This window comes from Borostomias antarcticus (genome assembly GCF_949987555.1).
Source record: "Borostomias antarcticus genome assembly, chromosome: 22".
NCBI lineage: Eukaryota > Metazoa > Chordata > Actinopteri > Stomiiformes > Stomiidae > Borostomias > Borostomias antarcticus.
The window spans coordinates 5,401,406-5,428,905 of NC_140255.1; the positions used below are offsets into that span (position 1 = coordinate 5,401,406).

Consider the following 27,500-nt stretch of genomic DNA (forward strand, 5'->3'; position numbering starts at 1 on the left):
AACCTCCTCTAGCCCAGTCCTATTAACCTCTAGCCCAGTCCTATTAACCTCCTCTAGCCCAGTCCTATTAACCTCTAGCCCAGTCCTATTAACCTCCTCTAGCCCACTCCTATTAACCTCCTCTAGCCCAGTCCTATTAACCTCCTCTAGCCCAGTCCTATTAACCTCCTCTAGCCCAGTCCTATTAACCTCTAGCCCAGTCCTATTAACCTCCTCTAGCCCACTCCTATTAACCTCCTCTAGCCCAGTACTATTAACCTCCTCTAGCCCAGTCCTATTAACCTCCTCTAGCCCAGTCCTATTAACCTCCTCTAGCCCAGTCCTATTAACCTCCTCTAGCCCAGTCCTATTAACCTCCTCTAGCCCAGTCTTATTAACCTCCTCTAGCCCAGTCCTATTAACCTCCTCTAGTCCAGTCCTATTAACCTCCTCTAGCCCACTCCTATTAACCTCCTCTAGCCCAGTCCTATTAACCTCCTCTAGCCCAGTCTTCTAGCCCAGTCCTATTAACCTCATCTAGCCCAGTCTTCTAGCCCAGTCCTATTAACCTCCTCTAGCCCAGTCTTCTAGCCCAGTCCTATTAACCTCCTCTAGCCCAGTCCTCCTCTAGCCCAGTCCTATTAACCTCCTCTAGCCCAGTCCTATTAACCTCCTCTAGCCCAGTCCTACTCTAGCCCAGTCCTATTAACCTCCTCTGGCCCAGTCCTCCTCTAGCCCAGTCCTATTAGCCTCCTCTAGCCCAGTCCTATTAACCTCCTCTAGCCCAGTCTTCCTCTAGCCCAGTCCTCCTCTAGCCCAGTCCTATTAACCTCCTCTAGCCCAGTCCTATTAACCTCCTCTAGCCCAGTACTATTAGCCTCCTCTAGCCCAGTCCTATTAACCTCCTCTAGCCCAGTCCTCCTCTAGCCCAGTCCTCCTCTAGCCCAGTCCTATTAACCTCCTCTAGCCCAGTCCTATTAGCCTCCTCTAGCCCAGTCCTATTAACCTCCTCTAGCCCAGTCCTATTAACCTCCTCTAGCCCAGTCCTATTAACCTCCTCTAGCCCAGTCCTCCTCTAGCCCAGTCCTATTAACCTCCTCTAGCCCAGTCCTCCTCTAGCCCAGTCCTATTAACCTCCTCTAGCCCAGTCTTCTAGCCCAGTCTTATTAAAGGAGTAGTAAAGGGAGAAATCATGTTTAGCCCTGTTTTAAGGTTACTTATGATCATATACAGGTTCAGATCAAAACGTTGACAAAACTAGCACTTTTGAGAAAGTCTGATAATTGCTCTACCACCGTTTTGGTCATACAATGGATGTGGGTGGGCACCTTGAAAACATGTTAAACTCTCGATTTCAAAGACAAGAAACTCACCGAGGTGTTAGTTGGCGTTCTGACATATAATTCGCCATAAAGTAAAATTCTAGTTCATCTGGAAAGGCTTTTTAAATTATTTAGCATAGAACTCTTTAGTCGCAGCACATACGTGTGTAAACTTCAGCAAACTAGGTAGCCTAGCAACATAAACAATAACAATAGCTACCGTAAGTAGTTCCGCTTCCTGAATCCCCTCTGCGGATTGATCTACTCATCTACAACGGTCGCTTCAATACAAGTAAATGGATTTCATACTAATTATCAATAAAACCCTACAGGATTCATACTTTGCGGTGAATTTGATGTCAGAACACCAACGGACACCAATTACCCCCTCGGTGAGCTTCTTGTCTTTGAAATCGAGAGTTTAACATGTTTTTGAATGATTTTTCAAGGTGCCCACCCACATCCATTGTATGACCAAAACGATGGTAGAGCAATTATCAGACTTTCTCAAAAGTGCTAGTTTTGTCAACGTTTTGATCTGAACCTGTATATGATCATAAGTAACCTTAAAACAGGGCTAAACATGATTTCTCCCTTTACTACTCCTTTAACCTCCTCTAGCCCAGTCCTATTAACCTCCTCTAGCCCAGTCCTATTAACCTCCTCTAGCCCAGTCCTATTAACCTCCTCTAGCCCAGTCCTATTAACCTCCTCTAGCCCAGTCCTATTAACCTCCTCTAGCCCAGTCCTATTAACCTCCTCTAGCCCAGTCCTATTAACCTCCTCTAGCCCAGTCCTATTAACCTCCTCTAGCCCAGTCCTATTAACCTCCCCTAGCCCAGTCCTCCTCTAGCCCAGTCCTATTAGCCTCCTCTAGCCCAGTCCTATTAACCTCCTCTAGCCCAGTCCTATTAACCTCCCCTAGCCCAGTCCTCCTCTAGCCCAGTCCTATTAACCTCCTCTAGCCCAGTCCTATTAACCTCCTCTAGCCCAGTCCTCCTCTAGCCCAGTCCTATTAACCTCCTCTAGCCCAGTCCTATTAACCTCCTCTAGCCCAGTCCTATTAACCTCCTCTAGCCCAGTCCTATTAACCTCCTCTAGCCCAGTCCTATTAACCTCCTCTAGCCCAGTCCTATTAACCTCCCCTAGCCCAGTCCTCCTCTAGCCCAGTCCTATTAACCTCCTCTAGCCCAGTCCTATTAGCCTCCTCTAGCCCAGTCCTATTAGCCTCCTCTAGCCCAGTCCTATTAACCTCCTCTAGCCCAGTCCTATTAGCCTCCTCTAGCCCAGTCCTATTAACCTCCTCTAGCCCAGTCCTATTAACCTCCTCTAGCCCAGTCCTCCTCTAGCCCAGTCCTATTAACCTCCTCTAGCCCAGTCCTATTAACCTCCTCTAGCCCAGTCCTATTAACCTCCTCTAGCCCAGTCCTATTAACCTCTTCCAGCCCAGTCCTATTAACCTCCTCTAGCCCAGTCCTCCTCTAGCCCAGTCCTATTAACCTCCTCTAGCCCAGTCCTCCTCTAGCCCAGTCCTCCTCTAGCCCAGTCCTATTAACCTCCTCTAGCCCAGTCCTCCTTTAGCCCAGTCCTATTAACCTCCTCTAGCCCAGTCCTATTAGCCTCCTCTAGCCCAGTCCTATTAACCTCCTCTAGCCCAGTCCTATTAACCTCCTCTAGCCCAGTCCTATTAACCTCCTCTAGCCCAGTCCTCCTCTAGCCCAGTCCTATTAACCTCCTCTAGCCCAGTCCTCCTCTAGCCCATTCCCAGCCTATCGGGGTTAAATGTGAGATGAATGCGTGGGCTGCGATGGATGCAGGCCTCTCTGTGCACTGGCATGTCTAAGGACAGGAGTCTGAAGCAGAAGACCTGGGTTTGATCTCCGCCGCTGTATCGGCGCCCCCTACCTTCTCCACGCCGACATAGCGGCTGGCCAGCTGCTTGCGGAGGTCGGCGATGTGATGATCATACTTCTTCATGTCCTTCTTGAAGTTGTGCTCTCTGAACGTCAGCAGGGGCTTCTCCACCTCGGAATGGAGCTGGGATACACAGGGAACCAGGTGTAACGGAGGTGGTTTGGACACACTAGCCCTCCTGATGGAGATAGTCCTGTCAGCCATGTGTCTGACCTGCCTCCACGCAGGGTTCCCAGTTGGCCACACTATGAAACTACATTGTAAAAATCACAATAACTACCTTGTTATTCCTGCGGCCGCGCCATGTTTTTGACATATGCATGATTTTATAGAAAACTGAAATGAGACTTGTTTGTTATCTGTTTTAAATCAATGAATCATTAATGCATCCCTATAAACTATTAAAGGCATTAGGCTATTTCAATGGCATTCATTCATATTAGCAAATATTTAAAGTAGCATTTACAGGACAATTCCACAGCTACGCTCTGCTACCTCGGGGCGACTGGTTGCCCCGTCACTCCGAGGCCCCTGCGGTCGATCGACACGGTCACGGCTCTTCTCTGTCCTGGCCCCGCAGTGGTGGAATGAACTTCCCACTGATGTCAGGACAGCAGAGTCACTGCCCATCTTTCGTCGCAGGCTCAAAACTCATCTCGTCAAGAAGTACTACAACAATCCTCCCGCCTAAGCACTTATTGTATTGTATTATATTGCACTGTACTTAAGATTGCGATTCTTGCACTTTGCCTTCAGCACTAGATTATGCTCTTAGTCACTTGTTATAGAAAGGAGATGCACTTGTGAGTTCTGGCAAGTAGTAGCACATTGGCTTTTCCTACGTTAAATGCAATTATTGTAAGTCGCTTTGGATAAAAGCGTCTGCTAAATGACTGTAATGTAACGTAATGTAATGAAATGTAATGCAATCTAATGAATAACTGGTCATGACAACAGACTGGCGAGGCTCAGGGAATTGTGTGCCTTTGGGCTACAACGGACTGGAACCTAGCTGCAGAATAGAGAGAGAGAGAGAGAGAGGAGAGAGAAGAGAGGAGAGAGAGAGGAGAGATAGAAGAGAGGAGAGAGAAGAGGGAGATAGAAGAGAGGAGAGAGAGGAGACAGAAGAGAGAGATAGAAAGAGGAGACAGAAGAGAGAGTCTGAAAATAACTACTCATCCTCTCTTCCACCTAAGCACACATTACCTAACCCTGGTGTGTGTGTGTGTGTGTGTGTGTGTGTGTGTGTGTGTATGTGTGTGTGTGTGTGTGTGTGTGTGTGTGTGTGTGTGTGTGTGTGTGTGTGTGTGTGTGTGTGTGTGTGTGTGTGTGTGTGTGTGTGTTGAAACGTCATGGCTTTCTCAGTGTTATTTCCGTCTGCCTCGGTTCCCTCCTGTGGTCCCAGTATAGAGATCTGGCTGACTAGTCACTGGAGGAGCACAGTCTCACTCTAAATCCGGCTTCACATAGCGTACTGCACAACCCAGTGTGATAAGAGGCTCTGCCTGCCACTGAAAAGTCCAAATATCGCCCACTGATCTCTGGGAAAACTCTGGGTGCAGCAGTTTGGATTTCCATGCGGAAGGTTTGTGGTTAGATCCAGCCGCCCACCTCACCCATGTTATACTGGGACATGGTCAGGGCAATGGCTACTCAAAGACACTACGGATTAACCTTGGCTTGACTGAGGACAGTCACATGCAGACTAATGTCCTCCTATAAGTAAAGGTGCCGGCACACTGCACCAACCAACGTCAGACACCTCCCACCTCTCACCATCTACAGTTGACAGTTGTTAGAATGTTGAAAGTTTAACATTCAGCTGCAAAATCCATCCAACTAATGCCAACAGTCACCAACAAACATGGCACACCAATCCTACATTGGTGTTGGTTGGTGTTGGTTGGCGTTGGTTGGGGCAGTGTGCAGACACCTTAAGAGTTCTTTCAGTGGTCGTCCCGCCTGTCCCAAGTTACATGAAGCGGACATCCAGGATACAGCCTGGTAGTCAGGATACAGCCTGGTAGTCAGGATACAGCCTGGTAGTCAGGATACAGCCTGGTAGTCAGGATACAGCCTGGTAGCCAGGATACAGCCTGGTAGTCAGGATACAGCCTGGTAGTCAGGATACAGCCTGGTAGTCAGGATACAGCCTGGTAGTCAGGATACAGCCTGGTAGCCAGGATACAGCCTGGTAGTCAGGATACAGCCTGGTAGTCAGGATACAGCCTGGTAGTCAGGATACAGCCTGGTAGTCAGTACCTTGTTGGAGAACTTCAGGTGGACATCGGCCTCGTCACTGAGACTCTTCTTCAGCTGGGCCCAGGCTTCCCCCAGGGTTCTACAACATTCAGAACGGGTCAGAACAGGTCAGAACAGGTCAGAACGGGTCAGAACAGGTCAGAACGGGTCAGAACCTCCGCGGGGAGAGACACTCTAGCACAGTTTGATCATGGAACCGCAAACAGACCGTCTGATCAGAGCAAGCAAGGACACATTTCAGTTGTATCACTCGCCCCAGGAAACAGAACCCAGTAACAGATGGACAGATAGTTGAGTAACCAGGGTAGATAACACAAGCAGATAGTCGACTAGAGAGCTGCTTGGTCCATCTGCCTGTCCACCCACCCACCCACACCCGTCCATCCAGCCTGTCCACCCACCCACCCACACCCGTCCATCCAGCCTGTCCACCCACCCACCCACACCCGTCCACCCACCCACCCACCCACACCCGTCCACCCACACCCGTCCATCCAGCCTGTCCACCCACCCACCCACACCCGTCCACCCACCCACCCACACCCGTCCACCCACACCCGTCCATCCAGCCCGTCCATCCAGCCTGTCCACCCACACCCGTCCACCCACACCCGTCCATCCAGCCTGTCCACCCACCCACCCACACCCGTCCATCCACCCACCCACACCCGTCCACCCACACCCGTCCATCCAGCCTGAAACACCCGTCCATCCAGCCTGAAACACCCGTCCATCCAGCCTGTCCACCCACCCACCCACCCACACCCGACCATCCAGCCTGTCCACCCACCCACCCACACCCGTCCATCCAGCCTGTGGAGGCTGGTCCATGCATCCCCTGCCTGACTGGACGCTCTGGACCTGAGCCAGCTTGGAGGACATTTACTTACTTTTCATTTATTTATCAACATGGACATTTTACTTGGTACTTTAACACACATCTTATGCATGTTTTGTACACAATCTACATAGGAATCCTGATTTATCTATGGTTATCTATACACTTGGTTACACTATTGTTGATTATTAGGGTTTTTGTATATCTTTTACATCCTTTTTGTATATCTTGTGTACTCATTGTAAATGTGTACTTAGTGGTGATTGTGCCTTGATGACAATTCCCCCCAAGGGATCAATAAGGTGTCCATCCATCATCCACCTGTCCGTCCGTCCATCCATCCATCCATCCATCCATCCATCCATCCATCCATCCATCCATCCATCCATCCATCCATCCATCCATTCATCATCCATCCTTCTATCCATCCATCCATCATCCATCATCCATCATCCATCCATCCATCCATCCATCCATCCATCCATCCATCCATCCATCCATCCATCCATCCATCCATCCATCCATCCATCCATCCATCCATCCATCCATCCGTTACTCACCCTTCCTCCTGGGCCGCCAGGGGTGAGAGAGACAGCTTAGAGAGGTTCTTAGCGTACTCCTCTTCAATCTTTAACCTGGATCAGGACATCAACACAATACTGGTTTCCATGGAATCATATCACAAAGCAGCTGCAGTCCTACTAATGTGCAGTGAAGCAGTGCAGCGATGCCAGTGTGTGAGTTGAAGCAGTGCAGCGATGCCAGTGTGTGAGTTGAAGCAGTGCAGCGATGCCAGTGTGTGAGTTGAAGCAGTGCAGCGATGCCAGTGTGTGAGTTGAAGCAGTGCAGCGATGCCAGTGTGTGAGTTGAAGCAGTGCAGCGATGCCAGTGTGTGAGTTGAAGCAGTGTAGCGATGCCAGTGTGTGAATTGAATGTAATGCAATGCTGTTAGATAAACACAGTGATAAACCCACTACAGCCCTGTTTTCCTCTGATAAGAGACCATGGACACAGCACACAGCACAGCACAGCACAGCACAGCACAGCACAGCACATCACAGCACAGCACAGCACAGCACAGCACAACACAGCACAACACAATACAATACAATACAACACAACACAACACAAAACAGCACAACACAACACAACACAAGACAACACAGCACAACACAACACAACACAGCACAGCACAGCACAGCACATCACAACACAAAACAGCACAACACAACACAAGACAACACAGCACAGCACAACACAGCACAGCACAACACAGCACAGCACAGCACAACACAACACAACACAGCACAACACAGCACAGCACAACACAACACAGCACAGCACAACACAGCACAACACAGCACAGCACAGCACAGCACAGCACAGCACAGCACAGCACAACACAACACAGCACAACACAGCAGAACACAAAACAGCACAACACAACACAGCCCAGCACAGCACAGCACAACACAACGCAACACAGCACAGCACAGCACAGCACAGCACAACACAGCACAGCACAGCACAACGCAACGCAATGCAACGCAACGCAACGCAACGCAACGCAACGCAACACAGCCCAGCCCAGCACAACACAGCGCAACACAACACAACACAACACTGCACAACACAGCACAGCACAACACAACACAACACAGCACAACACAGCACAACACAACACAACACAGCACAGCACAGCACAGCACAGCACAACACAACGCAATGCAACGCAACACAGCCCAGCCCAGCCCAGCACAACACAGCACAGCACAGCGCAACACAACACAACACAGCACAACACAACACAGCACAACACAACACAACACAGCACAGCACAGCACAGCACAGCGCAACACAACACAGCACAACACAGCCCAGCACAGCATATCAAGATCAACACAGATACCACATGATCAGCAACTCATACAGCAATGCACCAACAGCTTGACATCGATATATTCCCACCCCCACCCACCCACCCACACCCACACACACACACACACACACACACACACACACACACACACTAAAGCACCCAGATCTTGGGCACCTCACGCCTAAACCATAGAGATCATTCCTGTAATATTCTGAACCCTGGTAGAGGCTGAAAATGACCTTTATCTGACCTACAAGAGCAGCCAGAGCACTGTCTGGTTCTGTCTGGACCCCTAGATGGTTCTGTCTGGACCCCTAGATGGTTCTGTCTGGACCCCTAGATGGTTCTGTCTGGACCCCTAGATGGTTCTGTCTGGACTCCTAGATGGTTCTGTCTGGACCCCTAGATGGTTCTGTCTGGACCCCTAGATGGTTCTATCTGGACCCCTAGATGGTTCTGTCTGGACCCCTAGATGGTTCTGTCTGGACCCCTAGATGGTTCTGTCTGGACCCCTAGATAGTTCTGTCTGGACCCCTAGATGGTTCTGTCTGGACCCCTAGATGGTTCTGTCTGGACTCCTAGATGGTTCTGTCTGGACTCCTAGATGGTTCTGTCTGGACCCCTAGATGGTTCTGTCTGGACCCCTAGATGGTTCTGTCTGGACTCCTAGATGGTTCTGTCTGGACTCCTAGATGGTTCTGTCTGGACCCCTAGATGGTTCTGTCTGGACCCCTAGATGGTTCTGTCTGGACCCCTAGATGGTTCTGTCTGGACCCCTAGATGGTTCTGTCTGGACCCCTAGATGGTTGTGTTTGGTGCTGATTGGAACCCTAAATGGTTCTTTCTGATCTTCTTCAGAGGGTTCCGCCACTGTTGAAAATGGTTCTCTTTCTTTAAGACTGTAGAGATAATGTACAGTACAAGCAAGTGTTGTAGTTAGCTTGTTGTTGTTGATGTTGTTGCTGTTGTTGTTTACCTCTCATGGACGAACTCTGCCATCTCTTTCTGCATCTGTTTGCCCTTCAACTGCTTCTGCAGGAGCACCTCGAACCCCGACACACACGTGGTCCCCTGAGGGTCCTTCCTGTCCGTCTGGGAGACACACACACACACACACACACACACACACACACACACACACACATATATATATAAACACACACACGTGGTCCCCTGAGGGTCCTTCCTGTCCGTCTGGGAGAGACACACACACACACACACACACACACATATATATATAAACACACACACGTGGTCCCCTGAGGGTCCTTCCTGTCCGTCTGGGAGAGACACACACACACACACACACACACACATATATATATAAACACACACACGTGGTCCCCTGAGGGTCCTTCCTGTCCGTCTGGGAGAGACACACACACACACACACACACACACACACACACACATATATATATAAACACACACACGTGGTCCCCTGAGGGTCCTTCCTGTCCGTCTGGGAGAGACACACACACACACACACACACACACACACACATATATATATAAACACACACACGTGGTCCCCTGAGGGTCCTTCCTGTCCGTCTGGGAGACACACACACACACACACACACACACACACACACACACACACACACACATATATATATAAACACACACACGTGGTCCCCTGAGGGTCCTTCCTGTCCGTCTGGGAGAGACACACACACACACACACATATATATAAACACACACATGTACAGTACACACACACACACACACACACACACACAAACAGACACGTACAGTACACACACACATACAGTACATACACACACATACAGTACACCCTCACACACACACATTTTGATTTTAATTTCAAGCTGAAAATGTCAATAATACTACAGTACAGTGTTTACTTGTGTGTGTATGTGTGTGTGTGCGTGTGTGTATGCGTGTGTGTGTGTGTGTGTGTGCATGTGCGTGTGGGGTGAGTCAGAGAATGTGTTTATGGCCGTGTGAGTCACAGCCGAGCGCATGTGCGTGTCACTGAGAGCACGTGTGTGTGTGTGTGCGTCATTCGGGAGGGGGTGGAAGTGCATGTGTGTGTGTGTGTGTGTGGTGTGTGAGTACCTGTGAGGGAGTGCTAGTGGAGCCGGGGTGACAGATTGACTTCACACCACAGCTGTCATAGAAAGGTGCAGCTGCACTACAGTAACACGCTGTCTGATGCTACTGTCACAATAAGACACATCGGGCCATGAAAACCATCCGCAGGTTCCCGAGCAGCTACCAGACTTCGCTTTGCCACTGTAACGGAGATGGTTGGGCGACCCATACATCTTACCCGGGTTCGATCCCCTGCGGAGTTTACATTATCACCGGGTAAAACGAACTCCTGGCTAAAGCTGAGAGAGATGAATTTGGGACAGGCGACCTGGGGTTCGATCCCCTGCTGCAGTCACACTACGTATGTGGATGCTAGGCTGCAGCCTGTTGGCTGGGCTCCAGTCTCACCCAGAAGTAGTCGCAGTAGCTCCATTCGTTGGGCTTCAGCAGCTCCTGCTCAGGGTTGTCCTCAGGCAGGGGGAAGGTAACGCTGTTGATCTGGAACAGAGGGAGAGACGGATATTAAACACCGACACATCAGAGGAGAGGAGGAGAGAGGAGGAGAGAGGAGGAGAGAGGAGAAGAGAGGAGGAGAGAGGAGAGGAGAGAGGAGAAGAGAGGAGGAGAGAGGAGAAGAGAGGAGAAGAGAGGAGGAGAGAGGAGAAGAGAGGAGGAGAGAGGAGGAGAGAGGAGAAGAGAGGAGGAGAGAGGAGGAGAGAGGAGAGAGGAGAAGAGAGGAGAAGAGAGGAGAAGAGAGGAGAAGAGAGGAGGAGAGAGGGGGAGAGAGGAGAAGAGAGGAGGAGAGAGGAGAAGAGAGGAGGAGAGAGGAGGAGAGAGGAGAAGAGAGGAGAAGAGAGGAGGAGAGAGGAGGAGAGAGGAGAAGTGAAAGAGACGGAGGTATATGGTAAAGGGACTGCATTTATATAGCGCTTTTATCCAAAGCGCTTTACAATGAAGGTCTCTCATTCACAAACACACCCACATCCACACACCAATGTCGGCAGCTGACATGAAAGGTGCTAGCCTGCTCATTGGGAGCAAGTTGGGGCCAAGGACACTTTGACATGTCGTCAGGAGGAGCCGGGATTCGAACCGCCAACCCTCCTTCTGGAATAAACCTGTGGTTTCAAGTCTTGGTGTTATCCTAGATTCAGATCTAAGCTTCAAGTCCCATATTAAATCCTTATTTTCCCACCTTAGAAACATAGCTAAAGTATGGCCATTCATAAATCAAATGGATGCAGAAAAATGCACACTTTTATTTCAAGCCGACTCGATTACTGTAATGGACTCTTCACTGGCCTCCCCCCAAAAACCACTGAGAGACTTCAGCTCATTCAAAACTCTGCAGCGCGACTATTAACCAGAACCAAGAAGAGAGAGCACACTAGTCCAGTCTGAGCTGCTCTGCATTGGGTCTGCTCTGCACCGTGACATCTAGAGTTTATTTTAAGGTCCTCCTCCAAATATCCTATAATGTCCAAGACACTGCGATCATCCACTGCTGGTCTACTAGAAGTTCCCAGCAACAATCGGTCGAAGATCGGGAGTGCAGCCTTTCTCAATTATGGCCCAAAGCCATAGAACACAATACCTGATATCAGGGAAGCCAGCTCGCTGAATAGTTTTAGAAGAAAGCTAAAAACTTATCTCTTCACTTCAGCTTTTAACTAGCTCCTTTTGCACTTGCGGGCTGCTGCACTTTTCTTTTCTTTTCTGAAAGTATATCTCCAGTATAATATTTTATTAAATTGACATTTTTACACTGTATTTTACGTGATTTATTATCTTTATATTTTATTGTGTTTTATCTTCCATCTTATTTTCCTGTTTATTTTGTCTTTATTTATGTGAAGCACTCCGTGTGTGCACATTCTCTGTTGTAAAGCACTTTGAGCTGGATTTATTACTGTAGTATGAAAGGTGCTATACAAATAATGTTTATTATTATTATTATTATTATTATTATTATTATTATTAGTAGTAGTAGTAGTAGTAGTAGTAATAGTAGTAGTTGTAGTAGTAGTAGTAGTAGTAGTAGTAGTAGTAGTAGTAGTAGTAGTAGTAATAGTAGTAGTAGTAGTAATAGTAGTAGTAGTAGTAGTAGAAGTAGTAGTAGTAGTGTTGGTAGTAGTAGTAGTAGTAGTAGTAGTAGTAGTAGTAGTAGTAGTAGTAGTAGTAGTAATAGTAGAAGTAGTAGTAGTAGTAGTAGTAGTAGTAGTAGTAGTAGTAGTAGTAGTAGTAGTAGTAGTAGTAGTAGTAGTAGTAGTAGTAGTAGTAGTAGTAGTAGTAGTAGTAGTAGTAGTAGTAGGGTGGCTGTAGCTCAGTTGGTAGAGCGGGTCGTTCAGTGATCGAAGGGTCAGTGGTTCGAATCCCAGCTCCGACTGTCTACATGTCGAAGTGTCCTTGAGCAAGATACCTTACCTCAAATTGCTCCCAATGAGCAGGTTAGCACCTTGCATGGCAGCTACCGCCATTGGTGTGTGAATGGGTGAATGAGAGGCCATTGTAAAGCGCTTTGAGTGCCGCTAAGGTGGAAAAGCGCTATATAAGTGCAGTCCGTTTACCGTAGTAGTAGTAGTAGTAGTAGTAGTGGTAGTAGTAGAAGTAGTAGTAGTAGTGGTAGTAGTAGTAGTAGTAGTAGTAGTAGTAGTAGTGGTAGTAGTAGTAGTAGTAGTAGTAGTAGTAGTAGTAGTAGTATCAGTAGTAGTAGTAGTAATAGTAGTAGTAACAACGGAGGTCTTCAAGCGAGACCTCAAGACGTACCTTTTCGACCTAGCCTACAATCACTAGCTAGGACCTTGAGACACAGAAAGGCAGCCTCAAACCTACCTGTGAATCCTCTGTATACATTGGTGTTTATCCTGCTATGCACTGTATGTATATCAAGTAGTGTACAGAAGCTGGTTACCCTGAAACAGGCTTGTTCTGTTCTGACAGCTGTGTTGCTTCAATGGCTCAGTGTGCTACTAACCGTTTTCTGCCTCCCCTAGTGCCTCTCTCTCTCCCTCCTACCTTCTAACCAGGTCCAGTGGATGCCCCACTGTCGCCCGCAGACCACCCTGAGTCCAATAGATACCTCCGTGTCAGCTGTGGATGTCGTAGTATTTAGTTAACACACACACACGTACACACAGACACACAGTCCACATCCGGCTTAAGCCTGGACCTGATGCTCTTAGCCTTTCTTGCTCTGAAAATTTAATTTAATGTAATTTATTGCTCTATAAATGTTCTTAGCCATTAGACAAATATATTCCAGGAGCTTGCTCCAGGTTGCCTGTTTTAAATATCTGTGTTGCTTTTATGGCTCTGTGTGCTACTAACCGTGTTCTGCCTTCCCTCTCCCTAGTGCCTCTCTCTCTCCCTCCTATCTTCTAACCAGGTCCAGTGGATGCCCCACTGTCACCAGCAGACCTCCCGGAGTCCGATAGATACCCCTGTCTGCTGTGGATGTCGTAGCATGTCCGATGGATGTCTTCTCTCCTATGATGCTTTTTTAGCCTCTCTTACTCTGAAATGTAATTTAATGTAATGTATTGCTTTAGAAATGTTCTTAGCCGGTAGACAAATACTCCAGGAGCTTGCTCGATCGCCTTGTTGAGAGGGGTCAGGGAAGAATTTTTACAGCTCACTTATCTGGCCCCCGGGTGATTACTGTTTTTTTGCTTCCCTCTGGAATATGTAGAGAGTGGGTCGTATGCCCACCTCCCTTGTTCTCTGTAAAGCGCATTGTGTTGCCTCTGGGTATGAAATGCGCTATACAAATAAAGCTTTGATTGATTGATTGATTGATTGATAGATAGAAGTAATAGTAGTAGTGGTAGTAGTAGTAGTAGTAGTATTGGACTACTCGCTCTACCCGCTGAGCTACAGCCACCCCAGAGTGGAGGAGGAGGAGGAGAGGAGGACGAGAGGAAAGGAGAGGAGGAGGAGGAGAGGAAAGGAAATTAGGAGAGTAGTTGGAGAAAGCAAAATAGGAAATTCCAAGGGTAAGATAGACTCTTGGAATGAAAGAGATACAGAAAAAGGTGGAGGGAGATGGAGGGAGGGAGAAAGACAGAGTCCCCAGAACAACCCTTCCCCCCCCACCCACACACACACACACACACACACACACTGCAGCCTGTTCAGTTAGGGTAGTAGGGCTGTGATTATGTAATGTTCAGCATTTAATCGTTAAATTAAATGTTCAGTCCTTCCCGCTGGCACAACAAGACATGCCCTGCGCCCGCCTCCTCCAGATCGCCATGGCGACCAGATTTTCCCTATTCCGCTGTGTCCACAGTCAGAACATCCATTACAGTTCGGCTGTCGTTTATCTCTCCTCTCCTCTCCTCGTCATCACCCCCTCCAGATAGGACCGTATATCCACCTCCTCTCCTCTCATCATCCCCTCCTCGGCCTGTAGACAGGACTGTATATCCACCTCCCCTCTCCTCTTCTCTCCTCCCCTCTCCTCTCTTCTCATCACCCCCTCCTTGTCCTGTAGACAGGACCGTATATCCACCTCCCTTCTCCTCTTCTCTCCTCTCCTCCCCTCTCCTCTCCTCTCCTCTCATCACCCCCTCCTCGGCCTGTAGACAGGACCGTATATCCACCTCTCCGCCCTGCTCCCTGGTTCTCCTGCTCCCTGGTTCAGGAATTCCTGAATAATCATTTCATCCAAAGTGTAGGACAGGAAATAGAGAAGCATGTCTAATTTCAGGAAGTAGCCTACTGGAGTTGTGCATAGGCCCTACTGGTAGCCGCCAAACAGGACGGCCTTCGGTTGCTGCACCTCGTCCAGCATGATCACTAGTTATTCTTTGGTGAACGCTATCACACGCTTACTCTTCATATCTGCCATGTCGCTCAATATGTGCAGTTACCCTTGTTTTTTTTATAGGCCACATGTGCCAACACCGGTGCCTGATAGATTCAATTAGTCATCGTATCCGCGAGAATTCTAACGTGGGAATGCTACTGCCACAGGGGCAATTTATATGGGCATTATACCTTTGTTTGTATGATAACTAAATCAGTGGTCATTTTGCTATAATCATTGCCTATCATCATTAAAGTATTTTTTCCTGGCCTTTCAAGACATCCTCGACGGGGCTTATATGTCCCGATCCGATCCATGCTCTTTCTTGGATATTTTATTTGATGTAATGTAATTTGATGTATGAATTGGGACTATCACGAGGTCTCGCTTTGACTCTTAAATACATTAGCAGATGAGCTTTCGGAGGCATAGCTTCCTTTTTGGTAATATTTAGACTGAAATAAAATAATTAAGACAGCACGTATTATATTGGCACGTCATTTCTGTGACTTTACGAATGGCCATCGATGTGTGCGGCATCGATTCATTTTTTTGTCAGCACCGCGCCCAGGGACAGCTCCTCTAACGATGTATCTTGGGATGGACCTAACGATGTATCTTCAGGCGCCCACTAAGGGATAGTCTGGGAAACTCTCGTAGGAAAAACTGTCCCTTCGCCAAGGTATACCTTGAGAAGCGTCGTAGCGCGCAGAAGTTCGGCGAATCTGGGAAACGCGGCCCAGGACGTTCTGTTTTCTGGCTCCTGTGTAGACATTGGCTGGCAACTACAACACTGGAACCTCCCTGCATCCAACCAGGAGGAACCAGCTACTACAACACTGGAACCTCCCTGCATCCAACCAGGAGGAACCAGCTACTACAACACTGGAACCTCCCTGCATCCAACCAGGAGGAACCAGCTACTACAACACTGGAACCTCCCTCTCCAGCCCGGAGGAGCCCGGAGCAGCGAGGAGGTATAAACGTCTGGTCTGGTCACTACGCTGCTGGAGCTCCCCCTGGTCACTACGCTGCTGGAGCTCCCCCTGGTCACTACGCTGCTGGAGCTCCCCCTGGTCACTACGCTGCTGGAGCTCCCCCTGGTCACTACGCTGCTGGAGCTCCCCCTGGTCACTACGCTGCTGGAGCGCCCCCTGGTCACTACGCTGCTGGAGCTCCCCCTTGTCACTACGCTGCTGGAGCTCCCCCTGGTCACTACGCTGCTGGAGCTCCCCCTGGTCACTACGCTGCTGGAGCTCCCCCTGGTCACTACGCTGCTGGAGCTCCCCCTGGGGACGGGGGGGCAGAATGTCCCAGAATAGAGCTCATGTGAGCAGGAATCAGAAATGCTGCCAAGCCAACAAACAACAACTCTAACATGATATCAGAGCATAACCCTACACACACACACACACACACACACGCACACACACACACATACACACACGCACGCACGCACGCACACACACACACGCACAAACAAGCATGCACACACACACACACATGCACAAACACACACACACGCACGCACACTCACACCCACGCATGCATGCACACACACACACGCACACACACATGTACGCACACACACATGTACGCATAAACACACACACATGCAGACACACACACACATGCGCACACACACACACACATGCACACACACACGCACACACATGCACACACACGCGCACACACGCACACACACTCACTGCTCAAAGCGGAGTGCTGGAGATCTCAACTGCGGCTGAGACTGTAGGGTGCTCATGCAGCCACTGTTGCTAGGCGACAAATTGCTTTTGCTGTAAAGCCCCCCCCCCTCCTTCACCACAACAACACACACTGACACTCCCTCTGAGATCTCATTATTGCACTGTGTCTGTGTGTGTGTGTGTTTGTGTGTGTGTGTGTCTGTGTGTGTGTGTGTGTGTGTGTGTGTGTGTGTCTGTGTGTGTGTGTCTGTGTGTGTGTGTGTGTGTGTGTCTGTGTGTCTGTGTGTGTGTGTCTGTGTGTGTCTGTGTGTGTGTCTGTGTGTGTGTGTCTGTGTCTGTGTGTGTCTGTGTGTGTGTGTGTGTCTGTGTGTGTGTGTGTGTGTGTCTGTGTGTGTGTCTGTGTGTGTGTGTGTGTGTGTGTGTGTGTGTGTGTGTGTGCGTGTCTGTGTGCGTGTCTGTGTGTGTGTCTGTGTGTGTGTCTGTGTGTGTGTGTGTGTGTGTGTGTGTCTGTGTGTGTGTGTGTGTGTGTGTGTGTGTGTGTGTGTGTGTGTGCATTCTCCCCTCCTTCTCTCTCGTCTGCTCTTTCAGCTCACATGAGTTAATAATATTGGGGCGACTGCAGTGGGACAGGCCAATCACAGGCAGCCGTGGACGCCGGCCCACCAATCACAGCCTGTAACAATCTGCCCTGCCCTGCCCCCCCAACGCCCCCCCCCCCCTCCCCCCACACTCGGCACAGCGCAGCCTAGCAACAAGTCAGGAGCAGAGCATGGTGTTAGTGTGAGGAGGAGGAGGAGCCAGAGCAGAGCATGGTGTTAGTGTGAGGAGGAGGAGGAGGAGGAGGAGGAGGAGGAGGAGGAGGAGGAGGAGGAGGAGCAGAGCAGAGCATGGTGTTAGTGTTCATTGTCGACTTTAGGAAGACTACAACTGATCACACTCCAATGATCATGGATGGAGCATCTGTGGGGGTTGATCATGGATGGAGCATCTGTGGGGGTTGATCATGGATGGAGCATCTGTGGGCATAGGCGATTTTACCCTCTGAGAGTAGGGGGGGCAACATTTTGACGTGAGAAAAAAAACAAACTGTTCTGCCGTCTCGTCCCATCTATTTACAAAGAATACCAGTTGTGAACAGTATGCTAATAAGAAATCCGTATGACAATTCAATATGTACAACGCATCAAACTTCATCTAGACACCACGAGCATGTCAATATGACTTTATGACCGAGCACTAGGCCATACCCAACATCACAACATCAAACTGCAACTGCCTGCTGGTGCTAGCTTCCTCGCCGATGCTGATGTTGCTAGTGCTAGTGCTAGCTCCGATAGCCTCTGGAGCACTTCTGCATTCGATTGCACCTGCTGCGGTGTCATTTCGAGTGATAGCTTCTTCATTAGCATTGCCAGTTTTTATTTTATTTTATGAAGAAGTGGTAAATTGTTTGTATAGCTCTTTTTGCCATTGTGAGCAGGTTGGCTAGTTGTAGCTTGTTGAGCACTGAGCAGTACAGTCAGATCTCATTTTTTTCGACGGACGAGTTGTGCCATTAGTGGATTATGAATATATATATATATTTTTAAAGGTAGCCTAGTTTAAGTAATAAGTACACTTTTAAAATTAATGATGATCTAACACAAACTGGTACCAACCACAAGTATGTATTTAACAATTGTGTTAATTAGTAAAAAAAAAAAAAAAGAATCTGAGCAGAGTTGGGCTCTCCAATCAGGGGGGGCACTTGCCCCCCCTGCCCCCCCTATAAAATCGCCAATGTCTGTGGGGGTTGATCATGGATGGAGCATCTGTGGGGGTTGTTGACAGCTTTAGATTTCTCGGTACACACATCTCAGACACTCTCACATGGTCCCTGAACAAGTGCACCCTCAAGAAAGCACAACAGAGATTGTACTTCTTGAGGCGTCTTAAAAAGTTTGGTTTAAGCACAAAAGCGCTCACAAATTTCTACCGGTGCACCATTGAGAGCATTCTCACGTTCTGCATCACGGTGTGTTATGGGAACATGACCTCCCAGGACAGTGGGAAACTGCAGAGGGTTGTAAAGACAGCAGCTAGGATCATTGGCACCGATCTGCCTAAACTCCATGACATCTACACCACTCGCTGTAAGAGGAAAGCCTGTAGCATCATTAGGGACCCCAGTCACCCTGCCCAAGCACTGTTCTCTCTCCTCCATCCAAAAAACGTTACCGGAGCATCAAGTCACGTACCACCCGTCTCACTAACAGCTTTTTTCCACAGGCAGTTAGGCTGAAGAATCACTGATGCTCCTACTTTTGCTCTATGCACTTTAATGTCTCTTTGTTATGTCTTAATGTCTTATTGTCGTATTTCGTAGTGTCTACAGTGTCTTAATGTCTTATTTTGTAAACGCCTCCATATTGTTGTAATGTCTTACTGTCTTATGTCTTAAGTCATGTCTTGATGTCTGAGAGTGCCGGGCACAGTGCATTTCATTGTGTTTTATAAATACACATGACAATAAAAGCCTTGAACCTTGAACCTAGTGTGAGGAGGAGGAGGAGCGGAGCATGGTGTTACTGTGAGGAGGAGGAGGAGCAGAGCATGGTGTTAGTGTGAGGAGGAGGAGGAGGAGGAGGAGGAGGAGGAGGAGGAGGAGGAGGAGCAGAGCATGGTGTTAGTGTGAGGAGGAGGAGGAGGAGGAGGAGGAGGAGGAGCAGAGCATGGTGTTAGTGTGAGGAGGAGGAGGAGGAGGAGCAGAGCAGAGCATGGTGTTAGTGTGAGGAGGAGGAGGAGGAGGAGGAGGAGGAGGAGGAGCAGAGCATGGTGTTAGTGTGAGGAGGAGGAGGAGGAGAAGGAGGAGCAGAGCATGGTGTTAGTGTGAGGAGGAGGAGGAGGAGGAGCAGAGCAGAGCATGGTGTTACTGTGAGGAGGAGGAGGAGGAGAAAGAGGAGCAGAGCATGGTGTTAGTGTGAGGAGGAGGAGGAGGAGGAGGAGCAGAGCATGGTGTTAGTGTGAGGAGGAGGAGGAGGAGGAGGAGGAGCAGAGCATGGTGTTAGTGTGAGGAGGAGGAGGAGCAGAGCATGGTGTTAGTGTGAGGAGGAGGAGGAGGAGCAGAGCATGGTGTTAGTGTGAGGAGGAGGAGGAGCAGAGCATGGTGTTAGTGTGAGGAGGAGGAGGAGCAGAGCAGAGCATGGTGTTAGTGTGAGGAGGAGGAGGAGGAGAAAGAGGAGCAGAGCATGGTGTTAGTGTGAGGAGGAGGAGGAGGAGGAGCAGAGCAGAGCATGGTGTTAGTGTGAGGAGGAGGAGGAGAAGAGCATGGTGTTAGTGTGAGGAGGAGGAGGAGGAGAAGAGCATGGTGTTAGTGTGAGGAGGAGGAGGAGGAGGAGGAGGAGGAGCAGAGCAGAGCATGGTGTTAGTGTGAGGAGGAGGAGGAGGAGGAGAATATGGATGCACGTTGGTCCCACACTGCAGACCAGCCCTTCTGGGAGGCAAGGTCACAGCAAGGTCAGGTGAGAGGATCACAGACTGGAAAGGTTGCGGGTTAGAATCCCCCCCTTGTAAAGTGGGGGGTGAGTATTCCAGCTGGTCTGTGCTTGAGAAGCCATCATGTTTATAAACGACTCTCCCGGTTACAACATCCTCTCTCCATGGCAACAGGTCGGCTGGTGCAACAGCATGCACCATGGAACAATATCATCATCATCATCATCATCATCAACATCAACAACAACAACAACAACAACAACAACAACATCAACAAGAATATGTCATGTCATCATGAGAAGCTTTCACACTCAACACTCACCAGCACCCTAAGCCATGGATTCTACCTCCCTCTCTCCCTCTCCTCTCAACCCCCCCCCTCTTCCCTCCACACACTTTCTCCCCCCCCCCTCCTCCTCCTCCTCCTCCTCCTCCTCCTCCACCTCCTCCTCCTCTCCTTCCATCAGATCCCAGCAGCTCTGTTAGGACTCTGTTAGTGAACGAGGGTTTGTACTGCAGCACTGTTCACCTCCTCCAGCCGACGAAACCCTACTACAGCACATGCATACTAACCCCTCCATTCATTCTGCACTAACCCTACTACAGCACATGCATACTAACCCATCCATTCATTCTGCACTAACCCTACTACAGCACATGCATACTAACCCATCCATTCATTCTGCACTAACCCTACTACAGCACATGCATACTAACCCATCCATTCATTCTGCACTAACCCTACTACAGCACATACATACTAACCCATCCATTCATTCTGCACTAACCCTACTACAGCACATGCATACTAACCCATCCATTCATTCTGCACTAACCCTACTACAGCACATACATACTAAACCATCCATTCATTCTGCACTAACCCTACTACAGCACATGCATACTAAACCATCCATTCATTCTGCACTAACCCTACTACAGCACATGCATACTAACCCATCCATTCATTCTGCACTAACCCTACTACAGCACATGCATACTAACCCATCCATTCATTCTGCACTAACCCTTCTACAGCACATGCATACTAACCCATCCCTTCATTCTGCACTAACCCTACTACAGCACATACATACTAACCCATCCATTCATTCTGCACTAACCCTACTACAGCACATGCATACTAACCCATCCATTCATTCTGCACTAACCCTACTACAGCACATGCATACTAACCCATCCATTCATTCTGCACTAACCCTACTACAGCACATACATACTAACCCATCCATTCATTCTGCACTAACCCTACTACAGCACATGCATACTAACCCATCCATTCATTCTGCACTAACCCTACTACAGCACATGCATACTAACCCATCCATTCATTCTGCACTAACCCTACTACAGCACATGCATACTAACCCATCCATTCATTCTGCACTAACCCTACTACAGCACATACATACTAACCCATCCATTCATTCTGCACTAACCCTACTACAGCACATGCATACTAACCCATCCATTCATTCTGCACTAACCCTACTACAGCACATGCATACTAACCCATCCATTCATTCTGCACTAACCCTACTACAGCACATACATACTAACCCATCCATTCATTCTGCACTAACCCTACTACAGCACATGCATACTAACCCCTCCATTCATTCTGCACTAACCCTACTACAGCACATACATACTAACCCATCCATTCATTCTGCACTAACCCTACTACAGCACATGCATACTAACCCATCCATTCATTCTGCACTAACCCTACTACAGCACATGCATACTAACCCATCCATTCATTCTGCACTAACCCTACTACAGCACATACATACTAACCCATCCATTCATTCTGCACTAACCCTACTACAGCACATACATACTAACCCATCCATTCATTCTGCACTAACCCTACTACAGCACATGTATACTAACCCATCCATTCATTCTGCACTAACCCTACTACAGCACATACATACTAACCCATCCATTCATTCTGCACTAACCCTACTACAGCACATACATACTAACCCATCCATTCATTCTGCACTAACCCTACTACAGCACATGCATACTAACCCATCCATTCATTCTGCACTAACCCTACTACAGCACATACTAACCCATCCATTCATTCTGCACTAACCCTACTGCAGCACATACTAACCCATCCATTCATTCTGCACTAACCCTACTACAGCACATACATACTAACCCATCCATTCATTCTGCACTAACCCTTCTACAGCACATGCATACTAACCCATCCATTCATTCTGCACTAACCCTACTACAGCACATGCATACTAACCCATCCATTCATTCTGCACTAACCCTACTACAGCACATGCATACTAACCCATCCATTCATTCTGCACTAACCCTACTACAGCACATGCATACTAACCCATCCATTCATTCTGCACTAACCCTACTACAGCACATACATACTAACCCATCCATTCATTCTGCACTAACCCTACTACAGCACATGCATACTAACCCCTCCATTCATTCTGCACTAACCCTACTACAGCACATGCATACTAACCCATCCATTCATTCTGCACTAACCCTACTACAGCACATACATACTAACCCATCCATTCATTCTGCACTAACCCTACTACAGCACATGCATACTAACCCATCCATTCATTCTGCACTAACCCTACTACAGCACATGCATACTAACCCATCCATTCATTCTGCACTAACCCTACTACAGCACATGCATACTAACCCATCCATTCATTCTGCACTAACCCTACTACAGCACATACATACTAACCCATCCATTCATTCTGCACTAACCCTACTACAGCACATGCATACTAACCCATCCATTCATTCTGCACTAACCCTACTACAGCACATGCATACTAACCCATCCATTCATTCTGCACTAACCCTACTACAGCACATACATACTAACCCATCCATTCATTCTGCACTAACCCTACTACAGCACATGCATACTAACCCCTCCATTCATTCTGCACTAACCCTACTACAGCACATACATACTAACCCATCCATTCATTCTGCACTAACCCTACTACAGCACATGCATACTAACCCATCCATTCATTCTGCACTAACCCTACTACAGCACATGCATACTAACCCATCCATTCATTCTGCACTAACCCTACTACAGCACATACATACTAACCCATCCATTCATTCTGCACTAACCCTACTACAGCACATACATACTAACCCATCCATTCATTCTGCACTAACCCTACTACAGCACATGTATACTAACCCATCCATTCATTCTGCACTAACCCTACTACAGCACATACATACTAACCCATCCATTCATTCTGCACTAACCCTACTACAGCACATACATACTAACCCATCCATTCATTCTGCACTAACCCTACTACAGCACATGCATACTAACCCATCCATTCATTCTGCACTAACCCTACTACAGCACATACTAACCCATCCATTCATTCTGCACTAACCCTACTGCAGCACATACTAACCCATCCATTCATTCTGCACTAACCCTACTACAGCACATACATACTAACCCATCCATTCATTCTGCACTAACCCTTCTACAGCACATGCATACTAACCCATCCATTCATTCTGCACTAACCCTACTACAGCACATGCATACTAACCCATCCATTCATTCTGCACTAACCCTACTACAGCACATGCATACTAACCCATCCATTCATTCTGCACTAACCCTACTACAGCACATGCATACTAACCCATCCATTCATTCTGCACTAACCCTACTACAGCACATACATACTAACCCATCCATTCATTCTGCACTAACCCTACTACAGCACATGCATACTAACCCCTCCATTCATTCTGCACTAACCCTACTACAGCACATGCATACTAACCCATCCATTCATTCTGCACTAACCCTACTACAGCACATACATACTAACCCATCCATTCATTCTGCACTAACCCTACTACAGCACATGCATACTAACCCATCCATTCATTCTGCACTAACCCTACTACAGCACATGCATACTAACCCATCCATTCATTCTGCACTAACCCTACTACAGCACATGCATACTAACCCATCCATTCATTCTGCACTAACCCTACTACAGCACATACATACTAACCCATCCATTCATTCTGCACTAACCCTACTACAGCACATGCATACTAACCCATCCATTCATTCTGCACTAACCCTACTACAGCACATGCATACTAACCCATCCATTCATTCTGCACTAACCCTACTACAGCACATACATACTAACCCATCCATTCATTCTGCACTAACCCTACTACAGCACATGCATACTAACCCCTCCATTCATTCTGCACTAACCCTACTACAGCACATACATACTAACCCATCCATTCATTCTGCACTAACCCTACTACAGCACATGCATACTAACCCATCCATTCATTCTGCACTAACCCTACTACAGCACATGCATACTAACCCATCCATTCATTCTGCACTAACCCTACTACAGCACATACATACTAACCCATCCATTCATTCTGCACTAACCCTACTACAGCACATACATACTAACCCATCCATTCATTCTGCACTAACCCTACTACAGCACATGTATACTAACCCATCCATTCATTCTGCACTAACCCTACTACAGCACATGCATACTAACCCATCCATTCATTCTGCACTAACCCTACTACAGCACATGCATACTAACCCATCCATTCATTCTGCACTAACCCTACTACAGCACATGCATACTAACCCATCCATTCATTCTGCACTAACCCTACTACAGCACATACATACTAACCCATCCATTCATTCTGCACTAACCCTACTACAGCACATGCATACTAACCCCTCCATTCATTCTGCACTAACCCTACTACAGCACATACATACTAACCCATCCATTCATTCTGCACTAACCCTACTACAGCACATGCATACTAACCCATCCATTCATTCTGCACTAACCCTACTACAGCACATGCATACTAACCCCTCCATTCATTCTGCACTAACCCTACTACAGCACATGCATACTAACCCATCCATTCATTCTGCACTAACCCTACTACAGCACATACATACTAACCCATCCATTCATTCTGCACTAACCCTACTACAGCACATGCATACTAACCCATCCATTCATTCTGCACTAACCCTACTACAGCACATGCATACTAACCCATCCATTCATTCTGCACTAACCCTACTACAGCACATGCATACTAACCCATCCATTCATTCTGCACTAACCCTACTACAGCACATACATACTAACCCATCCATTCATTCTGCACTAACCCTACTACAGCACATGCATACTAACCCATCCATTCATTCTGCACTAACCCTACTACAGCACATGCATACTAACCCATCCATTCATTCTGCACTAACCCTACTACAGCACATACATACTAACCCATCCATTCATTCTGCACTAACCCTACTACAGCACATGCATACTAACCCCTCCATTCATTCTGCACTAACCCTACTACAGCACATACATACTAACCCATCCATTCATTCTGCACTAACCCTACTACAGCACATGCATACTAACCCATCCATTCATTCTGCACTAACCCTACTACAGCACATGCATACTAACCCATCCATTCATTCTGCACTAACCCTACTACAGCACATACATACTAACCCATCCATTCATTCTGCACTAACCCTACTACAGCACATACATACTAACCCATCCATTCATTCTGCACTAACCCTACTACAGCACATGTATACTAACCCATCCATTCATTCTGCACTAACCCTACTACAGCACATACATACTAACCCATCCATTCATTCTGCACTAACCCTACTACAGCACATACATACTAACCCATCCATTCATTCTGCACTAACCCTACTACAGCACATGCATACTAACCCATCCATTCATTCTGCACTAACCCTACTACAGCACATACTAACCCATCCATTCATTCTGCACTAACCCTACTGCAGCACATACTAACCCATCCATTCATTCTGCACTAACCCTACTACAGCACATACATACTAACCCATCCATTCATTCTGCACTAACCCTTCTACAGCACATGCATACTAACCCATCCATTCATTCTGCACTAACCCTACTACAGCACATGCATACTAACCCATCCATTCATTCTGCACTAACCCTACTACAGCACATGCATACTAACCCATCCATTCATTCTGCACTAACCCTACTACAGCACATGCATACTAACCCATCCATTCATTCTGCACTAACCCTACTACAGCACATACATACTAACCCATCCATTCATTCTGCACTAACCCTACTACAGCACATGCATACTAACCCCTCCATTCATTCTGCACTAACCCTACTACAGCACATGCATACTAACCCATCCATTCATTCTGCACTAACCCTACTACAGCACATACATACTAACCCATCCATTCATTCTGCACTAACCCTACTACAGCACATGCATACTAACCCATCCATTCATTCTGCACTAACCCTACTACAGCACATGCATACTAACCCATCCATTCATTCTGCACTAACCCTACTACAGCACATGCATACTAACCCATCCATTCATTCTGCACTAACCCTACTACAGCACATACATACTAACCCATCCATTCATTCTGCACTAACCCTACTACAGCACATGCATACTAACCCATCCATTCATTCTGCACTAACCCTACTACAGCACATGCATACTAACCCATCCATTCATTCTGCACTAACCCTACTACAGCACATACATACTAACCCATCCATTCATTCTGCACTAACCCTACTACAGCACATGCATACTAACCCCTCCATTCATTCTGCACTAACCCTACTACAGCACATACATACTAACCCATCCATTCATTCTGCACTAACCCTACTACAGCACATGCATACTAACCCATCCATTCATTCTGCACTAACCCTACTACAGCACATGCATACTAACCCATCCATTCATTCTGCACTAACCCTACTACAGCACATACATACTAACCCATCCATTCATTCTGCACTAACCCTACTACAGCACATACATACTAACCCATCCATTCATTCTGCACTAACCCTACTACAGCACATGTATACTAACCCATCCATTCATTCTGCACTAACCCTACTACAGCACATGCATACTAACCCATCCATTCATTCTGCACTAACCCTACTACAGCACATGCATACTAACCCATCCATTCATTCTGCACTAACCCTACTACAGCACATGCATACTAACCCATCCATTCATTCTGCACTAACCCTACTACAGCAC

The 27,500-nt window shown here is 47.7% G+C and overlaps 1 protein-coding gene across 1 annotated transcript in view; it reads right to left on the minus strand.

The window, feature by feature from the left end:
• Positions 1–18,779, minus strand: part of LOC311324183 (growth arrest-specific protein 7-like) — a gene marked incomplete at both ends in the record, with an annotated part of 25,253 nt that extends 6,474 nt beyond the window's left edge. Inside the window, 7 exons of the mRNA XM_084456586.1 lie at positions 3,207–3,338; positions 5,478–5,556; positions 6,876–6,950; positions 9,171–9,286; positions 10,662–10,751; positions 15,999–16,349; positions 18,771–18,779. Of these exons, the coding sequence (XP_084312712.1) occupies positions 3,207–3,338; positions 5,478–5,556; positions 6,876–6,950; positions 9,171–9,286; positions 10,662–10,751; positions 15,999–16,349; positions 18,771–18,779 (852 nt within the window). The remainder of the gene's footprint in view (positions 1–3,206; positions 3,339–5,477; positions 5,557–6,875; positions 6,951–9,170; positions 9,287–10,661; positions 10,752–15,998; positions 16,350–18,770) is intronic.
• Between the last annotated feature and the right edge of the window lie 8,721 nt (positions 18,780–27,500).